Source organism: Natator depressus, chromosome 24 (genome assembly GCF_965152275.1).
Source record: "Natator depressus isolate rNatDep1 chromosome 24, rNatDep2.hap1, whole genome shotgun sequence".
Taxonomy (NCBI): Eukaryota; Metazoa; Chordata; order Testudines; family Cheloniidae; genus Natator; species Natator depressus.
In genome coordinates this window covers 13228379-13248436 of record NC_134257.1, presented here as the reverse complement: position 1 = coordinate 13248436, position 20058 = coordinate 13228379, and the positions used below count along the sequence as shown (strand labels likewise).

Genomic DNA, 20058 nt, shown 5'->3' with positions numbered 1-20058 from the left:
CTCGGCCTGTTCACTGCCCACATGTGATGTAAACCTGCCCTTTTACTACAGTCAAACCTCAGAGTTACGAACTGACCGGCCAACCACACACCTCAGTGGGAACCAGCAGTACGCAATCCGGCAGCAGCAGAGACCAAAAAAAAAAAAAAAAAAAAGCCAATCCAGTGCGGTGCTGTGTTAAACGCAAATTACTAAAAAACAAACGGCAAGTTTAAAAAAAGACCTGACAAGGTAAGAAAACTGCCTGTGCTTGTTTCATTTCAATGAAGATGATTACTTCTGCCTAGTAAAGTTTCAGAGCTGCATTAGGCCAATGTTCAGTTGTAAACTTTTGAAAGAACCAGAGTTATGAACCCCTCCCTTAAATCATAGAATATCAGGATTGGAAGGGACCTCAGGAGGTCATCTAGTCCAACCCCCTGCTCAAAGCAGGACCAACACCAACTAAATCATCCCAGCCAGGCCTTGTCAAGCCTGACCTTAAAAACCTCTAAGGAAGGAGATTCCACCACTTCCCTAGGGAACCCATTCCAGTGTTTCACCACCCTCCTAGTGAAAAAGTTTTTCCGAATAGCCAACCTAAACCTCCCCCACTGCAACCTGAGACCATTGCTCCTTGTTCTGTCATCTGCCACCACTGAGAACAGTCTAGATCCATCCTCTTTGGAACCCCCTTTCAGGTAGTTGAAAGCAGCTATGAAATCCCCCCTCACTCTTCTCTTCCGCAGACTAAACAATCCCAGTTCCCTCAGCCTCTCCTCATAAGTCACGTGTTCCAGTCCCCTAATCATTTTTGTTGCCCTCCGCTGGACGCTTTCCAATTTTTTCACATCCTTCTTGTAGTGTGGGGCCCAAACCTGGACACAGTACTCCAGATGAGGCCTCACCAATGTCAAATAGAGGGGAACGATCAAGTCCCTCGATCTGCTGGCAATGCCCCTACGTATACATCCCAAAATGCCATTGGCCTTCTTGGCAACAAGGGCACACTGTTGACTCATATCCAGCTCCTCGTCCACTGTAACCCCTAGGTCCTTTTCTGCAGAACTGCTGCCGAGCCATTCGGTCCCTAGTCTGTAGAGGTGCATGGGATTCTTCCGTCCTAAGTGCAGGACTCTGCACTTGTCCTTGTTGAACCTCATCAGATTTCTTTTGGCCCAATCCTCCAATTTGTCTAGGGCCCTCTGTATCCTATCCCTACCCTCCAGCGTACCTACTTCTCCTCCCAGTTTAGTGTCATCTGCAAACTTGCTGAGGGTGCTATCCACACCATCCTCCAGATCATTAATGAAGATATTGAACAAAACCGGCTCCAGGACCGACCCCTGGGGCACTCCACTTGATACTACCCATTGAGCCCGACAATCTAGCCAGCTTTCTATCCACCTTATAGTCCATTCATCCAGCCCATAGTTCTTGAACTTGCTGGCAAGAATACTGTGGGAGAGCGCAGCAAAAGCTTTGCTAAAGTCAAGGAACAACACGTCCACTGCTTTCCCCTCATTCACAGAGCCAGTTATCTCATCTTAGAAGGCAATTAGATTAGTCAGGCATGACTTGCGCTTGGTGTGTCCATTCTGACTGTTCCTGATCACTTTCCTCTCCTCTAAGTGCTTCAGAATTGATTCCTTGAGGACCTGCTCCATGAGTTTTCCAGGGACAGAGGTGAGGCTGACTGGCCTGTAGTTCCCAGGATCCTCCTCCTTCCTTTTTTTAAAGATGGGCACTACATTAGCCTTTTTCCAGTCGTCCGGGACCTCCCCCGATTGCCATGAGTTTTCAAAGATAACTTCATGCGGTGTCCGTAACTCTGCGGTTCTGCTGTACGTGTGTAACCCACACACCTCCTGGGTGTGCTGTTCTGTCCCATCTAGTGGCTCTGAGACCACTTAGAGCACTGGTTCTCAAAGTTTTGTACTGGTGACCCCTTTCTCACAGCAAGCCTCTGAGTGCACCCCCCCCCTTATAAATTAAAACCACATTTTTATATATTTAACATTATAAATGCTGGAGGCAAAATGGGGTTTGGGGTGGAGGTTGACAGCTCGCGACTCCCTGAGGGGTCCTTATCTCCAGTTTGAGAACCCCTGACTTACAGAGAGAGTGAGAGAAAATGAGTCTGCTCTACAGCCTTAGCTAACAGCCAGGTGGCTTTTAGCTCATGTGTAGAGGCTCCAGGTTCGATCCCACCTGACGACAACTGGGGTCTGTCAGGGTTACACATGTTCTCAGGAGAGCTGAACTTCCAGACTCAGCATTGTCTCCCTCACCTTCCTGACATTACAGTGGGGATGTTCGCGGTCCCAGGGTGTGCTACCCATAGTGGTGTGAGGACCCAGGCACACGGGCTGCGACAAAAACATTTTCATATTGCTTGAACACTGTGACAGTGTGTCTCAGCCGGGGGAGCCGGGAGGGCCACGTCCCCCCGACTTGTTACCAAAAGAACCATGCTTGGGGCGGGCGGGCTGCCCGGGGCGCCTGGCACAGCGCAGCCCTGGGCAGCGGGTGCTGCGACGTGCTGGCCTGGGAGAGGGGAAATTTTTTAAAAAATGCTTGCACCCTATTTTTGCAAACCCAGCAGGTGCCCCTCCCCCATGCCAGGGCTTTGCCCCCTGCCACTCTCTGGGCTGAACCTCATCCCTGGGCTGAACCCCCGGGTCCTGTTCCCCCCTGGCCCCTCTCCTGCCCCTGCCTCCAGCTGCTTCACTCCCCCCCCCCCCCCCGACCCTGCCCATCCTCCCCACTCCAAGTAAGGGCACAGCGAGGGCAGCGGCTTCAGCAGGTGTTACTGAGCATGCTCGGTCCGAATGCGCATGCTCAGTACAAGCCAACCGCCCAGTCTGTTCGAGGGCCTATGGGGTGGGGACTACAATTCCCAGCGTGCCCCGGAGCGGGTGGAAGAGGGAAGATGGCCGAGTATCTGGCCTCCATCTTCGGCACCGAGAAAGACAAGTGAGTGGGGGAGGGGGGCAAAGGTCAGATGACCAGGACTCCTGGGTTCTCTCCCTGGCTGGGGGGCTGGGAGTCAGGACTCCTGGGTTCTCTCCTTGGCTGGGGGGCGGCTGGGAATCAGGACTCCTGGGTTCTCTCCCTGGGCTGGGCGGTTGGGGGGGGCTGGGAGTCAGGACTCCTGGGTTCTCTCCCTGGGCTGGGGGGTTGGGGGGGGGGGCTGGGAGTCAGGACTCCTGGGTTCTCTCCCTGGGCTGGGGGGTTGGGGGGGGGGCTGGGAGTCAGGACTCCTGGATTCTCTCCCTGGCTGGGAGGTCGGGGGAAGGCCGGGGGGGGCTGGGAGTCAGGACTCCTGGGTTCTCTCCCTGGCTGGGGGGTTGGGAGTCAGGACTCCTGGGTCCCAGGCACTCTGGGGGTTGCTGGCACCACCAGCCCCTCGCTCACTAAACGTCTCTGGCCCTTTTCCAGGGTTAACTGCTCTTTTTACTTTAAGATCGGGGCTTGTCGGCACGGAGACAGGTGTTCCCGCCTCCACAACAGACCCACCTTCAGCCAGGTGAGCCTGGCAGTGGGGCTCCGGGGTGCAGAGTCTGGAGGATCAGGATACCGCCACCTCTGGGGCGGGGCGGGCGGGGAACAGCCACACATAACACCACATGGGGACTGCTCACCTGGCGCTGGGACACGGCCATCTTCGGGCGGGGGGCAGCTGGGGAACACGGACACCTCACTGTGTCTCCATCTCCATTTGTAGACCATCGTCCTGTTGAATCTGTATCGGAACCCACAGAACACGGCCCAGTCAGCAGACGGCTCGCACTGTGAGTACCCCATACCCCCTCCTGGCCCAGCTGCATGAGACACGGTCTGGGGAAGTGCACGGCCTCCCAGCCCTCCCCGTCCCTTAACGCCCTTGTTGGGCCTCTGTCCATGGTCCTGGGCACCGCCTTGCTTGTGAGGAAGCTCATTGCGTCCCTCTGGAGATGCCCCTCACTCCTGGCGACAGGAGGCACAGGGGGTACCGTACGCAGCTTGCCCGTTGTCCGACAGCATAGTGAGTCTGTGTCTCTCTCCTCCAGGTCATGTCAGCGATGTGGAAGTGCAGGAGCATTATGATAATTTCTTTCAGGTAAGTCACTGAAAGCAAGCGAGGAATAGAACCCAGGAGTCCTGGCTCCCCCCTCCCAGCTCTAACCGCTAGGCCCCACTCCCCTCCCAGAGCTCGGATAGAACCCAGGAGTCCTGGCTCCCAGCTCCCCCCACTCTACAACCACCAAACTCCCCTCCCCTCCCCTCCCAGAGCTGGGAATAGAAACCAGAAATCCTGACTGCATCTCACATCAGGCAAGCCATCCTGATGTGGTATCACTGTGCGGCTGTTCCCCAGCTGCCCTGCCTCAGAGGTGGCTGCATCCCAGGGCCAGGCGACCCGTCCCTGTGCAGCATTATGTGCGGCTGTCCCCCAGCTGCCCTGCCCCAGAGGTGGCTGCATCCCAGGGCCAGGCGACCTGTCCCTGTACAGTGTCGCTGGGTATTCGCCCCATGAAGCTCATTCTGTCCCTGTGCCAGGAGGTCTTCACGGAGCTGGAGGAGAAGTATGGGGAGATAGAGGAGATGAACGTTTGTGACAACCTCGGGGACCACCTGGTCGGCAATGTCTATGTCAAGGTAACCGCCAGCGCCCCCGTCCCTCGCCTGAGCCAGCCAGGCCCTGCCCTGGGGCCGGATCAGGGCCAGCGCCCCCTAGAGGGGAAAGGCCCTGTGCCTCATTCCTCCCACCCTCCCCAAGCCAGCCAGTACCCGCCCTGGGGCCGGATCAGGGCCAGCACCCCCTAGAAGCAGGCCCTTTTGACTCTCGTTCCTCCCCAGTTCCGGCGGGAGGAGGACGCCGAGAGAGCCGTGGGGGAGCTGAACAATCGCTGGTTCAACGGCCAGGCCGTGCGGGCCGAGCTGTCCCCAGTCACCGACTTTCGCGAGTCCTGCTGCCGCCAGTACGAGATGGGGTGAGTGACCGGACACAGGGATGGCACCTCTGGGACTCTGCCCTCGTTAACCCCTCAGGGATCCCCCTTTCTGGCCGGTACCTGCTGGGCGCCCAGGCCCCGTAATCCCTCGGGATCACCTCTCCCCAGGAAGGTACCTGCCGGTCACCCCAGCCCTCGAACCCCTCAGGGACCCTCCTCTCCCCAGGCCAGTACCCGCCAGGCTCCCTGGTCCTGTTAACCCCTTGGGGACCTCCCCTCCCCAGCAAGTACCCACTGAGCGCCCAGACCCCGTTAACCCTTGGCAGTGTTCCCTCTCATTTTTTCCACCCATGTGCGGAATGAATTTTGTGTGACACGTCCCCTCCATATTGGCGCACCTAACAAAATGCATGTGGCGGGGTGGGGCTGAGGGATTCAGAGTGTGGGAGGGGGCTCAGGGCTGGGGCAGAGGGTTGGGGGGCTGGGAGTGTGGGCTCTGGGGTGGGGCTGGAGATGAGGAGGGGTTTGGGGTGCAGTGGGGCTCCCTGGGGCTACTGTGGGGAGAGAGGACTCCCCCCATCTCTTTGTCCCCACAGCAGCACCTGGGCTGGCGGGGAGAGGTGCCTCTCCCCCAGCTGCAGCAGGTCCAGGCGGGGCGGGGCATGGCGCCTGTCCCCCAGCCGCGGCAGGTTCGGGGCCGGGGGAGGTCTGGGCCTTGGGGAGAAGCATCTCTCCCTGCCTTAGCCCTAAGCACCTGCGTGGCACTTAATAGGCAGCTGTGTGGCCGCGCAGGGAGGGAACTGAGAGCCTTGGGGATTCCTCTCCCCGGGCAGGTACCCACCAGGCGCCCGGGCCCCGTTAACCCTTGGGGATCCCTCTCCTCAGGCAGGTACCCGCCAGGTACCCCGGCCCCGTTAACCCTTCAGGTTCAGTGCCCCCTGGCCAGCACCAGCTGCCACAAGGTGCCCCCATCGCCGACCGTCACCCCCTTGCTCTCTGCCCCCCAGGGAGTGCACGCGTGGAGGGTTCTGCAACTTCATGCACCTGCGGCCGATATCCCGAGAGCTGCGCCGGCAGCTCTACGGGCAGAGCTGGCGCCGGCGGTGAGTGGGGGCAGGGGGCCTGGGCTCCTGGGGCGTGACTGGAGGGCGGGGGCAGCTCTGCAGTGTCAGCTGCTGTCCCGGAGCAGGGGGGCGCAGGGGTCCTGCGGGGGCAGGGTAGGGAAGTCCCTGGGCTTTACAAATGAGGTTGTGGGGTGCTGGGGCAGAATGGGTAGCAGGGGTCAGGGGTGCTGGGTGAATGATGATGGCAGGGGGAGGTATAGGGGCTGAGGGGCAGTGCCCCTGAGAGGGAGCTCAGGAGGGAAGAGAGGGTGACGCAGCGCCCCCTGGGGGGGCCGGGGGAGCTCTAGGGACCGGGGGGTGACACAGCACCCCCTGGGGTCTGGCCATGGCCATACTGACTTTGTTCTCTCCCCCAGAGCCCCATCCCCCTCGCGCTCCCACGACCAGCCCCGGGGCAAGAAACGCCAGCGCTCACCTGACCATCGCTATGGACGCTTCTGACCCCTCCCCGGGCTCCTTGCCTTCCCTAGCCTCCCCCAGCCACCAGGTCAGCCCCCCGACCTGCCATAGACCCAGCGGAAGTGCGGCAGCTGGATCCCCCACAGTGGGAGGGTTTGGGGATCCCTAAGGCCCCTCTCTATTTACATTCTGCTAGTCTAACCCTGCGTAGCCCATGATTGTATTGGGGGGGCCTGTCCCCAGCTGTGGAGTCGATAGCGCCCAGGCATCTGGGGAGCAGTGCTCAGGGAGTGATGGTCTGAACTTTGTCCCTCCACCTGTGTGGGATGTAATGATGAGAGCCGGAATACACTAGGCATGATCCACCCCACTCCTGTCTCCTTCACTCTGGTTGCAGCATGAACTAGGGGTTAGGTCGATTGGCAGCAGGAGGCGCATTGCCATGGGGAGGGGGCAGGGGACCATTAGGGGGTGCTGTGCTGCAGGGAGCGGGGTTGGGGCACCGTGCTGAGGGGTTGGAGGCATGGCAGGGAGTGCTGTGTTGCGGGGAGTGGGGGGCTGTGCCATGGGGTGGGGGGCATGGCAGGAGGCGCCATGCGGCAGGGCAGGGGGCTTGACAGAGGGCACCGTGCCGTGGGGTGGGGGGCATAGCAGGGGGCGTGCCATGCTGGGGGGCGGGGGGGCCATGCTGCAGGGTGAGGGGCACTGTGCTGCAGGGCGTGGGGTGGGGAGCCTTACACAGGGCAGGGAGCGCAGGAGGGGAACTGAGTCTTGGTTTGCATTTGTCCTGTTGAGTTCCGTTCCCGAAATGAGCTTCGTTCCTGTAAAATGTGTTGTCTTGCAGCTACGTCCGACCTTCCCGCCGAGCCTGGCACTTCCCCTGGCTAAGCAGGACGCTGCTCATCTCCGGGCCTGGCTATTTCCCCAGCTGTCGAGCGGCTCAGCCACCGAATCAGCGTCTGCATTTTGACCTTTTTAACGATGTTAGAAAACCGGGCCGGCTGCTTTTCCTTGGTTCTGCATCCACGCTTTGTACACCGGAGTCGTGTTACGCTGCCAGGTTACTCCGGGGGATTGTGCGCTACTTCGTGTGCGCACAATTAACGAGTCCTGCAGATCGCCAACGTTTTGAGCAGAAAGAAGCTGCTGCAGTGCTGCCTTTTGCCCACCAGAAGGCGCTGTGGTGCTAGAACAAAGCTGCAGCTCCCCACCAGTGAGGGCAGAGTAAGAGCCGTCCTTCTGCACAGTGCCTGCTAGGCCAGGCCAGAAGACAGGGGCTATGGGGAGACAGACCGTGTGGGGTGCTGGGGGGTCAGACAGGGGCTCACAAGGGCTAGTGGGGGAGGACAGGCTGGGGCAGGGGCTCAATGGGAGTGGAGGCACAGAGCCATAGTGGGGAGGGAGGTGCAGGGCCACATGGTGACGGGGGGGGGGGGCAGAGCTACATAGGGACGGGAGAGGTTGGGTGGGGGCAGAGAGACACATGGGGATGGGGAAGGGGTACAGGGACACAAAGGGACAGAGGAGGGGTGCAGGGCCACTTGGGGATGGGGGTCGTGGGTGTCTTCAGTGATGGTGGAGGGACACATAGGGGTGCAAGAACACATGGGGATGGGGCAGATGTGCCTGACTGAATGGGAGAGGCTCGGGGTCAGCCAGGGTCTGCATGAGGGAATTTCCTGAACAGTCCCTCCCCACCCCCACAAAAAAACCTCCAAGTTCACACGTAGGCTCCTTCCCAGCAATTTACTTCCCTCTCCCTCAGCAACTCCGTTACACTGGATTCCCCCAAGCTTTTGCACCGCTTCTGAGGGGTGCGGGAAATACGGTTCTGTATTGTAGTTTAAATGAATTATTACTCAGAGTTCTGTATTAATATGCCTAGTAAGGAATCTATTTGTCAAAAAACATTTCCTGAATATTTTCTGTTGTCTGTAGGGTTACAAACATACTTGCTGACAGGTATTTTGAAATAAAAGACCAAAAATAATTGAAACTGGTGTGATTATATTGTGTTATGCAGAATTTTAAAACATTGTGTGCAGAATTTTTAATTTTTTGGTGCCGAATTCCCCCAGGAGTAGCAAGGGCAGTTCTGATAACAAGGCACAAACACAATATTTTCCAAGGGTTTCTTCTTTCTTCAAGAAAACGCCTTTCAGTAGGCTGGAGCCAGACGTGAAAAAAAACCTTTGGCCTTTAAAACGACCTGCTGCAGTAAGTGTGAACTGCATGTAGTGACTGCGGGGACTGGGCGCTCGATGAACCGGGTTTGGGGATCTAACGAGGTGGGTAATTATAAACCTTTGCTTTTAGCTAGCACTTCCCAGCAGCGCATCTCCAAACTTGTCACAAAGCGGGCCTGTTACGACACTGGGGTGGGTGTTTAACTGTCACGCTGTCCCAGGTGGCTCCCACAGATTGTCACAAGCAGAGCAGATACCCCCAGGCTGGTGGTGTGGTCTGTAATTAGATTTCCCTGATCCGGTAACAGATGAGAGCGCCTGGATCGTGGCACCCGTCTCACCATAGAGTCCCAGACAGTCTGTGGGTTCTCCATTCTGTCTCGCCACCCAGACAAGCTGGACTTAGTGATCAATGGTCACTGACACATTCAGGTCACGTCCGGTCCCAAGAGACTGCTCACCCCAGATCCATGGGACCCTATATCAGTGGGTTTCAGCCTGTGTCCGCAGATGTCGTGTGGGCCGCAGACTATCCAAACTCCATTCAAACTTTTTTAGGGGTCTGCAGATGAAAAAAAGGTTGAAAACAGCTGGCCTAGATCTTCCCCCAAAGAGGATGCCTATAGTCTATTACAGGATCAGCCATCTATTAATTAGGAATGAGCGAGTTATTTACAAGTTAAAGCAAACGTATGTATGTTGGCGGGGGTCCAGCTCCCTCCTCCCTCTCAGTTCCCAGACCCACTTTGCCGGAAAATAGCTGTCGAGAGTCCCGTTTGCAGGCAATTGGATGGGTTTATTGGGGCTAAACAAACAATCTTCTTCCGAAGCCCATCGCACCAGTGGGGCTATCGCTAGACGCCGATAGTTTTCCTCTTCCTCTCCCGCAGCTACAGTTCTATACGCTGACAGAACCCCTTTCTTCTCCTGACCCCGAGCTTCGGCCGCCGACCTTGGCAAACGTACTTCTACTGGTAGTGCCCCTCCCCGCTACCTCCCCTTTCCATACATAGTCATGTTCTGTTCTGGGGGGTCCTGAAGCTGGGGTCGATAAGACTGCCTCTTTTGTACCTGAGGCGAGGGGTAAAGAGCAGGGATTCTTTTGGTCACGGTCACTATTCTGCAGCCTCTGCGTCTCCTCCTTACACGCTCCCCTGCCCTCCAGCTACTTGGTAACCCTTGCAACCCCTTGCTCCATTAGCCCCTTATCTTCCACAGTACCAGCTGTGGGGGGAAGGAGCGGGGGGCAGCCTGGTGCTTTCACTTACATTCTCTTACTTGCTTATTTAGCCTGTTTAAAGCAAAGCCAGAAGCAAGATTATTATTGTTTAGTCTCTACCCTATTTACTTTACATTCTCCTAACAACCGACACACACTGATGAGTTACCATCTGATCTGAAGAGTGACTGAGGTTGTAGTGATCTGTCTGTTGGGGCGGACCCCCTGGGATCTCTGGCTTCAGTGAGAGCCTCTGGCCCTGTCCGACGTGCCCAGATGGAAATTGTTCCTGTGACTTTCTTTGATTTCCTTCATTCAGCTTCTTAGCCCCCAGCCGAGCTTCCCTGCACAGAGCAGTTCTCCGGTGGGACAATCCTTCGCATTGCAAAACGTTTTCAGAGGTTTAAAGCAAAACTCACGTCTTTCCTTCTCGCCGGGAATACCGACATTGCAAGTGAGATGAACCCAGGCAGCAATTTACGAGCATGTCATAAAGGCTAAACACTAAATCCGTCCTCATTAGACTAATACCTATTCTGGGCAAAACTAGCAAAGAGGTGACCTGGTCTGGGCTTCAGCTATGAGTCCGTTAGGTCTTCGCTAACGCCTGCAGCCTGGGCACGGGCTGGCATCTGGCCTGCCAGCGTCACGAACGTAACTTGGGAATCTGTGAAATTCCCACAAGGCGACTATCTGCACTTTTCAATTCTTAGACCCCTGTCGAACTCTGGCCTCGTGGCTTTGCAGAACTTGTAGCTCTCAGTTTCTCCCGACTGCTCTGGATTCACAGAAAGAGGGAAAAGAAGCTTCTGGCTTTTTCAGCTCCCAAGCAGTGGTGCGATTTGGAATGAACTGGGCCCAAAAGACAAAAAATGTGCCCTTTGCACCTGCCCCATAAACTGCATCGCAAATGCTGATGGTAAAAAGCTTTTCTCCCCCATAGGAACTGTAACAGCCACAGGGGGATGGCATGCCCTATGCTGAGATGCAGCCACCACTGGTGTGGGGCAGCCAGGGAACAGCCACACATAACGCCACACAGGGACAGCTTGCCCGACACTGAGATGCAGCCACCTCTGAGGGCGGGGCAGCTGGGGAACAGCCATGCAGCACCAGCCCCAAGATGATAGGGGTGAGAGCGTTCCACTCAGTGACCTTCATTCTACCAAGAACTATCTCACCCGTTCTCAGTCCTGCCCATTTAGTGTCATTGGCTTTTCCTGCACTCAGATCCCCTGTATTTTGTCTAGATTCATCAACTGCAAGAACCTCAGAGCTGGCCGTGTCTCAGTGCCGGGCGAGCCATTCCTATGCGGCAATACGTGCGGCCGCTCCCCAGCTGCCCCCCCGCCCCCGGCCGAGGTAATTGCATCTCAGCACCTGGTGAGCCTTCCCCGTGTGGTGTTCTGTGCGGCTGTTCCCAAGTTACTCTGACCCAGAACTGGCTGCATCTCAGTGCTGGGCAAGCGGTCGCCATGCGGCGTTATGTGTGGCTGTTCCTTGGCTGCCCCGCCCCAGAAGTGGCTGAAGCTCAGCGCCAGGTGCGCCATCCCGTCTGGTGTTCCATACAGCCGTTCCCCAGCACCCCCGCCCTGGTGGTGGCTGGGTAATCCCCAGGCGGTTCGCAGTGCTGAGTTGACTGGTTATATCAGCCTCAGCTGACTGCTGTTTTTCAAGCTGGCAGGAAGTGTGCAGGGTGGAGACGGGAAATGGGGGACAGGCTGGGGTAGGGGAGGCCAGCACCACGGAGTCCACGTGCCTTACAGAGGTGAGCAGCGAAGCAGACACATGTGCAACTCGCCAGCCCAGATGAACGTGGTGGGACAGCAGGAAAGAGCATACACACGCCAGGCAGGGGTGAGAGCCTGGGGACAGCTGGGGCTGGTAGGGGATCGGGGGGGGAGGGGCACAGGCTGGTGGGATTATGGAGGGTGTGTGGGGAAGGGGTACAGACTAAAGGGGTGAGCTGGGGGGAGGGGTACAGGCTGTAGGGGTAGGATTAGTGGGGTGGGGGCTGAAGCAGCCAGGCGGCCTGTGGGGAAGGGGTACAGGTGGGGTGGGTTGACGTGAGCTGGGGGGTTACGGGCAGCTGGCTGAGGGCAGGGGGGGTGGAGAATGGGGATTTAAGGACCTGGATGTGGTTGGGCTCAGGGTAAGCTGTGGGGGGTATCAGTAGGGCAGGGGCTGTGGCTGGGGGAGGGAGTAGCTGGGATGTGGGGGGGTTACAGCCCCAGGAATGTGGGGGGTTGGGGTGAGCTGGAAGATGTGGGGGGCTTGTAGGTGAACCCCCCATCTCCCCTCCCCACATTCCCCCCTCTCCCAGGTCCCAGCACATCCCAGCCCCACTCCCCTCCCCACGGTCCTTGCCATGCTGCTGCCCCTGCTTCTCTGTCTCCTGCCGCCCCCTGGCGCCTGGGCGAGGGCCCGGGGCTCCCTGTCCAGAAAGTGCGGCCACCTGCAGTATTGGCACCAGAAGGACCATTCCTGCGTCCCCTGTGAGAAGGGCTATGCACACCTGGTCCCGCTGCGTGGTGAGTGGGGGGGCAGAGAGGGGTCAGCAGGGGGCACCATGCTTCGGGGTGGGCGGGCTCATCAGTGGGCACCATGCTGTGGGGTGGGTGGCTTGGTAGGGAGTGCTGTGGGGTGGGGCGGGTGGTCAGCAGGGGGCCCTGGGGTGCGGGGGGGGGGGCGCCATGCTGCAGGGAGCAGGGCGGGGGCTCTGTAGGGGGCGTTGTGCTGTGGGGAGGATGGTCAGCTGGGGACCCTGGGGTGCGTGCTGTGGGGCACTGTGCCATGGGGCTCTGACCCACTCCACGGTCTCCCCAGGGCAGGAGTTCACCGTGAACTGTGGCATGAGGGACACAGGCGGCCGCTTCGCAACTCCCAGCCAGGCGTGTCCCCCCGGGTCCTTCAACGATGGGCAATTCCTGCTGTGCCAGCCCTGCTCCCGGTGCCCGCCCGGCACCCAGCTCAGCCCCTGCACCCCTCTGGAGGACACCCAGTGCTGCCCCCCCGGGTATGGCATGGACCCCCCTTGGCTAGAGCAGGGGCTGGGAGTCAGGATGCCTGGGATCAACCCCTGGGCCTGGGAGGGGAGTGGGGTCTAGTGGTTGGGGGGGGGGGGTTGGGCACCAGGACACCTGGGTTCTCTCCATGGCGGGGGGAGGGGTGCTGCTCTTTGCCCTGTCTGACTGGCTGCTCTCGGCTCCCCAGGCAGCGGCGGGGGCCGGCTGGGAGGTGCCAGCCCCGGTGCTGCTTCCCTGACGAGCAGTGTCACCCTGAGGTCCGGGCTTACGTCGACTGCAGCAGCCCAGCGGAGGTAGGTGCTGGGGGTGGGGAGCCCGCATCAGTTAGAGCGGGGGTCTGGGAGCCAGGACTCCTGGATTCTATTCGGACTTGGGCCGGGGGGGCGCGGTGTCAGATGTGTTCATTCCCAATTGCATGGCTCTGCCTTTCAGGCTCCCGGCGCAGAGTCTTCTGCCTCCCCTAGGTCCCCCACTTGGCTTCTGCCTTCAGAGGTACCGGGGGGCTCTGGCCATGCCCCAGGCTCTGCTTCGGCCCCCACCTCTGGGACCCCTCAGTGCCCTGGAGGGCACGAATCCCACAGGGACATGGCAGGTATGTGGGGTCTGTCAGCGCCCCAGCTGGGCCAGACCGGGTCTGGAGTCACAGGGAGCTCCCCCCACACCAGTACACCCACGCTGTGCCCACAGCGGCCCCTGCTGGCCAAGGCCAGAGCAGCCAGGAGCTGTCCCCATGACCCACTGTCGCCCCCTTGCAGGCTATGGTGGTTATGTCGCTCTTCTGATGCTGCTGCTGGTGCTGCTGGCTGGGACCTTTGCCCTCCTGGTCTGGACGCAGCGTGGCCTATGCCCCCACCAGGGTGAGTAGCCAGCCAGCCCCACGGCTGCCCTGCAGCACTGCCCCCCTTCTGCCCATGCTGGAATAGACCCCCAACTCCATCAAGCTCCTCCCCCTGCTGAGAGCCTCCCCCACTGCCCATCAGGCTCCTCCCCCATACCCCAGCCTCTCCATCCCCCACTCCCATTCTCATTGAACTCCTGAGGCAGAGACTAGGAGGAGCCTGCCCCCTTGGGAAGGGGTGGGTCTGCTCTGTTCTGGGAGGAGCTCCTTGGAAGAGTGGGAGGGGCCTGCCCCCAGAGAAGGGCTGCTCTAAGCACTAGAAACCCATATCCTGGGGGCAGTGCTCCTTGGACAGCAGGTGGGGCCTAGCCCCTCAGCTGATGCTCCTTGGGGAGCAGGTGGGGGCCTGCCGCCTGGGGGGTGAAGCTCCACTCCATGAGCGGTGGGCAGGGTTCTGGTAGCTGCTCAGTGCTCCCCTGGGGCTGGGGATCCAGGGCCTCAACCCTCACCTCCTCCTTCTGCCCCCCAGCCTCCAGCCCCATGGCTAAGCCCCATCAGCTGCTTCCCCCCCAGAGTGCAGACAAGACATCTGGCATCATAGCACCCCCCGCTGGCCATGCAGGTAGGTGCGGCTCCCTTCCCACACCAGCCATGCCTACACCCACACCTCCCCCTGTCCCAGCTCACCCCCCGCTCTGTGCCCCACAGGCCTGTGGGGGGCGCCGCTGCAGCACCTGCTGGACAACATGGACGTGCTGGAGGAGCTGATCATGCTCCTGGACCCCGAGGGCAAGGCCGGGGGGGGGACCCGGCACCTGGCTGCGCGCTACGGCCTCTCGGCCACCTGGATTGACTACGCCTATTCCCTGCGCAGCACACGCAGCCCCCTGCGCGCCACCCTGGAGACAGTGGCTGCCCGCCAGCCCGATGCCACGCTGGGGCAGCTGGCTGGGCTGCTGGCTGCCCTGGGGCGCAAGGATGCCCTACAGGTGTTGGAAAGGGTGCAGGTGGGGGTGTGAGCTGCCTGCCTGGACTGACGCTCAGACCCCCCCACCCCACCAACCACAGGAAGGAAACAAGCCAGGACCTTGTTCCTGCTGCCCTCTGCTCTCTAGCTGCACAGCCTCACTGCTACAGCCCCCCTCCCCATGGCTGGGGGAGGGGCAGGCCACTGGGGTTCCCATCTATCCCCCTCGGCCAGAATCACAGAGAGCATAGGACAGCTAGGTTTTCTGCTGCTGGCCTCTTCCCGAGGGGGGCTATGCACCAAGAACCATCAAGGAGCATAGTTACAGTGAAGGCCAGGACACCTGGGTTGCCAGGGGGCTGGGGGCAGCATTTGTCCCAATGCTAGAGGAGGGTTGAGGGGCAAGCAGCCAGAGGGGCTGCCCTCCCCAACCTAGTCTCAGAGCCCAGGTGCAGCCGGTCACATCAAAGGCCAGCAGGAGGCACCAAAGCCACACTGGAGACCTTGACACCACCACCAAGCCCAGGAGCCTGTGTCTGATGCAGGCCAGGAGCGTCTGGGGCAGAGCATCTGAGTAACTGCCACACTGCAGCAACCCAGGGGGACAGCTCACCCAGCACTGAGATGCAGCCACTTCTGGGATGGGGCCAGCCCCTGCAATGAACCTGGCCCAAGCAGCAGGCACAACCCCTGAAGGTGTCTCAGGAGCCAGTGGACGCTGCCCAGTGGAACTCTGCCTGGAGGCGTGAGACGAGGGAGGAACGGAAATGCGTCCCACAGTTGCAGAGCACCCCCTCGTCCAGCATCCTGCTCCTGGTGTCAGAGATGGTGACTTTGGCCAGAGCCAGGTGGAGGCGGCTGGGGAAGCAGCAGGGAGCTGTGGCTGCCCCAGGCCTGAGCCAGTGGAACAGAGGAGGCCCTGTTGCAGAGCAGGAGGGAGGAGCTGGGGCAGGCCTTTCCCAGCTGGGGGCAGTGTGCCCAGACCCCCCCTCAACCTCTGGGCATCTCCACAAAGCCCATTTCCTCCCCGCCCCTGCATGAGAGCACCCCCCCCTTCCCCTGGCACTTATGCGAGGAAGAGCACAGCATGTGAAAATGACCATTTATTTAAAATTATACCAACGGGGCGGGGCCGGGGGGCACAGGGCCGACTCACCGCTTTAAATAAAAAAGTGCATAGAAAATAAACAGGTTTAGAAACATCTGTACAAATATCTACAGGGTTGGGGGGCCATTGGGGGGCCTGCCCTGGCCCCCCACCCCCCACTCACACCCTCCCCGTACAAAAAGGAAAACAGCCCCTGGGCCAGAGCTGGGAGTTCAGTCTCAGGAGGCAGCAGCTGGGCAAACTCCCCCCCACACACACACCCCTCATGCCTCTGCTAGTGCAGATCAGCAGGGGGGTTATTGTGCACCCCTGCTCTGGGGGGAACCCCACTAGTCCGGCCCACATTGGGGGCTCTGAAAAAGGGGGCAAGACCCAGTTCCCCAAGGGGCCTGCCCCAAGTCAAGTCTTGTTCCTCCCCGCCCAAGAAAGGGGGGCAATTGAGGGGCAGGAGCCACAAGCTGCCCTGGAACCGGGGGCGGGGGGGGGAGAAAAGGGGGAGATCACAGCAGAGGAGTCTGGGGCACCGGGCCCTGCCCCCAGCACTAACACTAGGGGCCCTCCCTCCTCAGGCCAGTGTCTGGGGGGTGCTGAGCAGCTGGGCTCCCTCACCCCCCAAAAACCCAACCCCGGGCTGTTGGGGGCCTGGAAGTGGTCGGGGGATAGGGGGAGGTAGCAGGAAATAGGGGGTCCCGGCAAGGCCGGATCCCAGCCCCCAAAGGCCGGGCCAGGCAGAGCAGGGGGCGCTAGTTGAGGAACCGGCGGCAGCGCTTGGCCCCGCAGTTGCAGGGCAGCTTGGAGCCGGCGTCCTCGATGGGGAACTTGTAGTCGTAGGTGAGCTCCTCGCCGCGGAAGATGCGCCGCAGGGCGAAGATCACGATGTGCTTCTGCCCCTCCACGTGGATGACGCGCGAGTAGCAGTTGGGCTCACATGAGTGGTTGATGAAGCGGGCGGCGTTGCCGTGCATCGTGGCATCCACCACATCGAAGTCGTCAATGCGGAACATGTAGCAGCCGATGCCCTGCGGGGCGGGGGCGGGTCACGGGACGCTCCATGGCCGCTGCTGGGCCCCCGAGCCGGCAACCCCCCCAGCCGCTCCTCCGCACCCCCTGAGCCAGCAAACCCCCCCTCTCCTGCCCCCAGCAACGCCTCCCGATCTCCCGAGCCAGCAACCCACCCCCAGGCCGCTCCTCCGCACCCCCGGAGCCAGCAAACCCCATCCCCCCCCCAGCTGCCCCTCTCCTGCCCCCAGCCAGCAACCCACCCCCAGCCACTCCTCCGCACCCCCGAGCCAGCAAACCCCACCCCTCCGGCCTCCAGCCCCCCCCCAGCCGCCCCTCTCCTGCCCCCAGCCACCTCTCCCGATCTCCCGAGCCAGCAACCCCCCCCAGCCACTCCTCCGCACCCCCTGAGCCAGCAAACCCCACCCCCCACAGCTGCCCCTCTCCTGCCCCCAGCCACCCCTGCCCCCGCAAGCTGGTAACCCGCTCGCCGCAACCCCCACAGCCACCAACCTCCACCCACCTACCCCTCTCCTGCCCCACAAGAGCAGCCCCCTCCTGCCCTCAGCCCCTATGGACCAGGTCCCAGCAGCCCACCTCCTGCTCCCCTAGTGCTGACAACCTCCCCCCACCCCCAAGACTGAGACTTTCGCAGCGAAGCTCCCCCAGCCCAGCCCCCCCGCACCTTGCCGTCGTAGTACTTCTCACGCTTGTCAGTCAGCACCGAGCGGATGACGATGCCCGAGTACTCAATGACCATCTCACCCGCATCGATGGTGCGTTTGCAGAACAGCCCACGCCCGTGGATAGCCGACCTGGGGGGTGGGGATACCACAGGGTCAGCAGAGGAGCCAGGCCTGAGATCAGAGGCAGCGCATTGCAGGGAGGGGAGAGGAGGGGAAGGCAGGCAGCACTAGCCGAGCACCACAGGGAGGTGCCCCAGGGAGCAGGGCAAGCCAACAGCAAGCGTCCCCAGGGCAAAAGCAGCAGAGTGAGTGGGGGCGCCAGCTGTAGCCAGATGCCCATTTCTGCCCCCCTGTACATGCCGTGTAAGAGCGGGGCCATGTGCTGGGCCCTGGGATGGGCTTGGGGGGGGGGGGGGGGGGCAGGCGCATTACCTGTACACGCCCACAGCCTCCTTGGAGGTTCTCTTGAGGTGCCGGAAGCGCATGGCCATGGGCAGCTCCAGGCTGGTGGCTCGCCTGGGGAGAGAGCAGGACACAGAGCGCATCAGAACCAAGCCCACGCAGGGCCCCCACCAATAGAGACAGGGCAGCCCTCCCACAGCTGGGCGCAGAACCCAGGAGTCCTGGCTCCCAGCCCCGCTGCTCTAACACTAGCCCCCAAACTCCTCCCAGAGCAGGATGCAGAACCCAGGAGTCCTGGCTCCCAGCCCCTCCCCCGCTCCATTACCTGGTGGATTTCAGCTGCACCTCATCCTCTTCCTCATCATAGGTGCCGCCCTCGGGCAGCGTGCGGTGCTGCGACGCCAGGAAGTTGAACATGTCAAAGGTGCATTTCCTGGGGGGGGGGGGGGGGGCAGGATTAAAGCACCATCGACCCCTCCCCCATTCCCACCCGCATCCCCACCCCGATCAACCCTGCACCCCCCACCAACCCCCACCCCGCTCCTGACAGACCCCTCACCCTCCTACCAGCCAGGTCGCAAGTCCCACCCCCAATGGCATCCTCACCCCAGGGTGGATTCCCAATTCCGGGGGGTCTCCCCCGCTCCCTGAGACCGGACCTGCTGCACCCAGGTCCACGTCCCCTCGGCCCCACCTGACGTAGACCTCGGCGCGGGCGCAGCCACTGGGGTTCAGGGGCAGGGACTCCTCCTCCTCCTCGTGCTGGTGGTAGCGGAACTTGTACTTGTGGCAGGACTTGGCGCCGTGCAGCTGCTCCACCAGGAAGGTGACGGCGTCATGGTGCATGCCCAGCAGGCGCACCCCGTTCATGCCTGGGGAGACCCCCAGGCATCAGAGACCCGCATGGCCTTGAGCCCCGCCCCCTCCCAGAGCTGGCAGAGAACCCAGGAGTCCTGCTTCCAGCCCCTTTCCCCCACCCCCCTCCAACCACGAGCCCCACTCCCGCCCAGAGCTGGGAGAGAACCCAGGAGTCCTGGTACCCAGCTCTGCCCACTCCAACCACTAGACCCCACTGCCCTCCCAGAGCTGGGAGAGAACCCAGGAGTCCTGGCTCCCAGCCCCCCGCTCTAACCCACAAGACCCTAGGCCAGGGCTCCCCACACTCACCAGCAAATGACAGGTGCTTGAGGCGGGCATTGGCTCGTGCCTCCTGCACCTTCTCAATCACGGCCTTCCAGGCACCTGGGGAGAGAGCAGGGGAGAGCATGAGCCCCTGGGCTGCCTGGCACTCCCACAGCCCCATTCCCTACCCCTCCCTCCGCCCAAGCCAGCCAGTCCCCTCCCTGAGGCCTGATCAGAGCCGGTGCCCCTTGGAGGGGAAGGCACAATGTCCCTTTTCCCCCACTAGCCAGTCCCCTCCCATGGGGGCTGCTCAGAGCCAGCATCCCCTGGAGGGGAAAGGCCCCATACCGTCAATGCTGTCAGCCTGCACGCTAAGGCCATCCTCACTGCTGATCTCGAAGCATAGGTGCGGCTGGCTCTTGGGTGGCGCCTCATTCTCCTTATCCTCGCAGTACAGGGCGTCCTCGTCGGAGCTGGACAGCTCCCCTGGGGGCAGAGAGAATGGGGCGGGGCAGAGCATAGCTGGCCCTGGCTCACGTCTCCACGACACCTCCCACAATTAGGGACGGGCACCCTGCTCCAATCCCAGGCTCCCCTCTGTCTACCAGCCATGGCCTGCAGCACGGCATCCCCCAAACCCCTTCACAGCATGGCATGATGCCCCAACCCCCCCAGCCCTGCTCCTCATGGCACAGCGCCCCCCATCGCCCTGCACAGCGCCATGCCAGTCCCGCTCCCCACACTGGCTGCCCAGGCCAGTACCTGTGTAGCGGTGCCACGTGGGCTCTGGCGGAGGCTCCAGGCTGGGATCCGGCATGCGGGGGCTGCACTCCGGGACGAGGGAGGGATCCGAGGGTGACCTGCAGGGGTCAGGCAGAGAGAGCTCAGCACGGACAAGCCACCGGCCGCGAAGGTGGGGCAGGGTGGGGGGCCAGCAGGGCTCACACTCACCCCGTGCTGCCCCCATCGCTTAGCTCCGCCTGCTCCTTCAGCGCCACCAGCTCCAGGACACTCTTCACCGAGGGGGTCTTCATCCGCACCCGGCCGGGCCTACAATGCCAGCACA

General features: G+C 61.0%; 3 protein-coding genes across 5 annotated transcripts in view; 2 read left to right on the top strand and 1 right to left on the bottom strand.

The window, feature by feature from the left end:
- The first annotated feature begins 2842 nt into the window (after positions 1–2842).
- On the top strand, positions 2843–7746 carry U2AF1L4 (U2 small nuclear RNA auxiliary factor 1 like 4). 3 transcript variants are annotated; one of them, XM_074939137.1, is made up of 9 exons: positions 2843–2955; positions 3421–3508; positions 3707–3773; positions 4032–4081; positions 4522–4620; positions 4822–4955; positions 5924–6019; positions 6397–6527; positions 7284–7419. In XM_074939137.1, exons 1-8 carry the CDS (start codon positions 2858–2860, stop codon positions 6479–6481), a joined length of 717 nt encoding a protein of 238 aa, XP_074795238.1. In that variant the 5' UTR covers positions 2843–2857; the 3' UTR covers positions 6482–6527; positions 7284–7419. The 3 variants fall into 3 exon arrangements, with proteins under 3 accessions (XP_074795238.1, XP_074795236.1, XP_074795237.1); XM_074939135.1 differs by lacking the exon at positions 6397–6527 and having other exon boundaries at positions 7284–7743; XM_074939136.1 differs by lacking the exons at positions 4522–4620; positions 6397–6527 and having other exon boundaries at positions 7284–7746.
- Positions 7747–11603: 3857 nt separating this feature from the next.
- IGFLR1 (IGF like family receptor 1) lies at positions 11604–15742 on the top strand. The gene is made up of 8 exons (XM_074938642.1): positions 11604–11701; positions 12168–12375; positions 12671–12860; positions 13058–13163; positions 13303–13462; positions 13626–13727; positions 14238–14330; positions 14417–15742. Exons 1-8 carry the CDS (start codon positions 11633–11635, stop codon positions 14725–14727), a joined length of 1239 nt encoding a protein of 412 aa, XP_074794743.1. The 5' UTR covers positions 11604–11632; the 3' UTR covers positions 14728–15742.
- Positions 15743–16264: 522 nt separating this feature from the next.
- The window catches only part of KMT2B (lysine methyltransferase 2B), a 34652-nt gene continuing 30858 nt past the window's right edge, over positions 16265–20058 (bottom strand). The window contains exons 29-37 of the mRNA XM_074939021.1: positions 19944–20042; positions 19755–19852; positions 19341–19478; positions 19038–19112; positions 18565–18742; positions 18196–18303; positions 17901–17984; positions 17468–17597; positions 16265–16802 (exon numbers count right to left, since the gene is read on the bottom strand). Of these exons, the coding sequence (XP_074795122.1) occupies positions 16527–16802; positions 17468–17597; positions 17901–17984; positions 18196–18303; positions 18565–18742; positions 19038–19112; positions 19341–19478; positions 19755–19852; positions 19944–20042 (1186 nt within the window). The 3' untranslated portion in view covers positions 16265–16526. The remainder of the gene's footprint in view (positions 16803–17467; positions 17598–17900; positions 17985–18195; positions 18304–18564; positions 18743–19037; positions 19113–19340; positions 19479–19754; positions 19853–19943; positions 20043–20058) is intronic.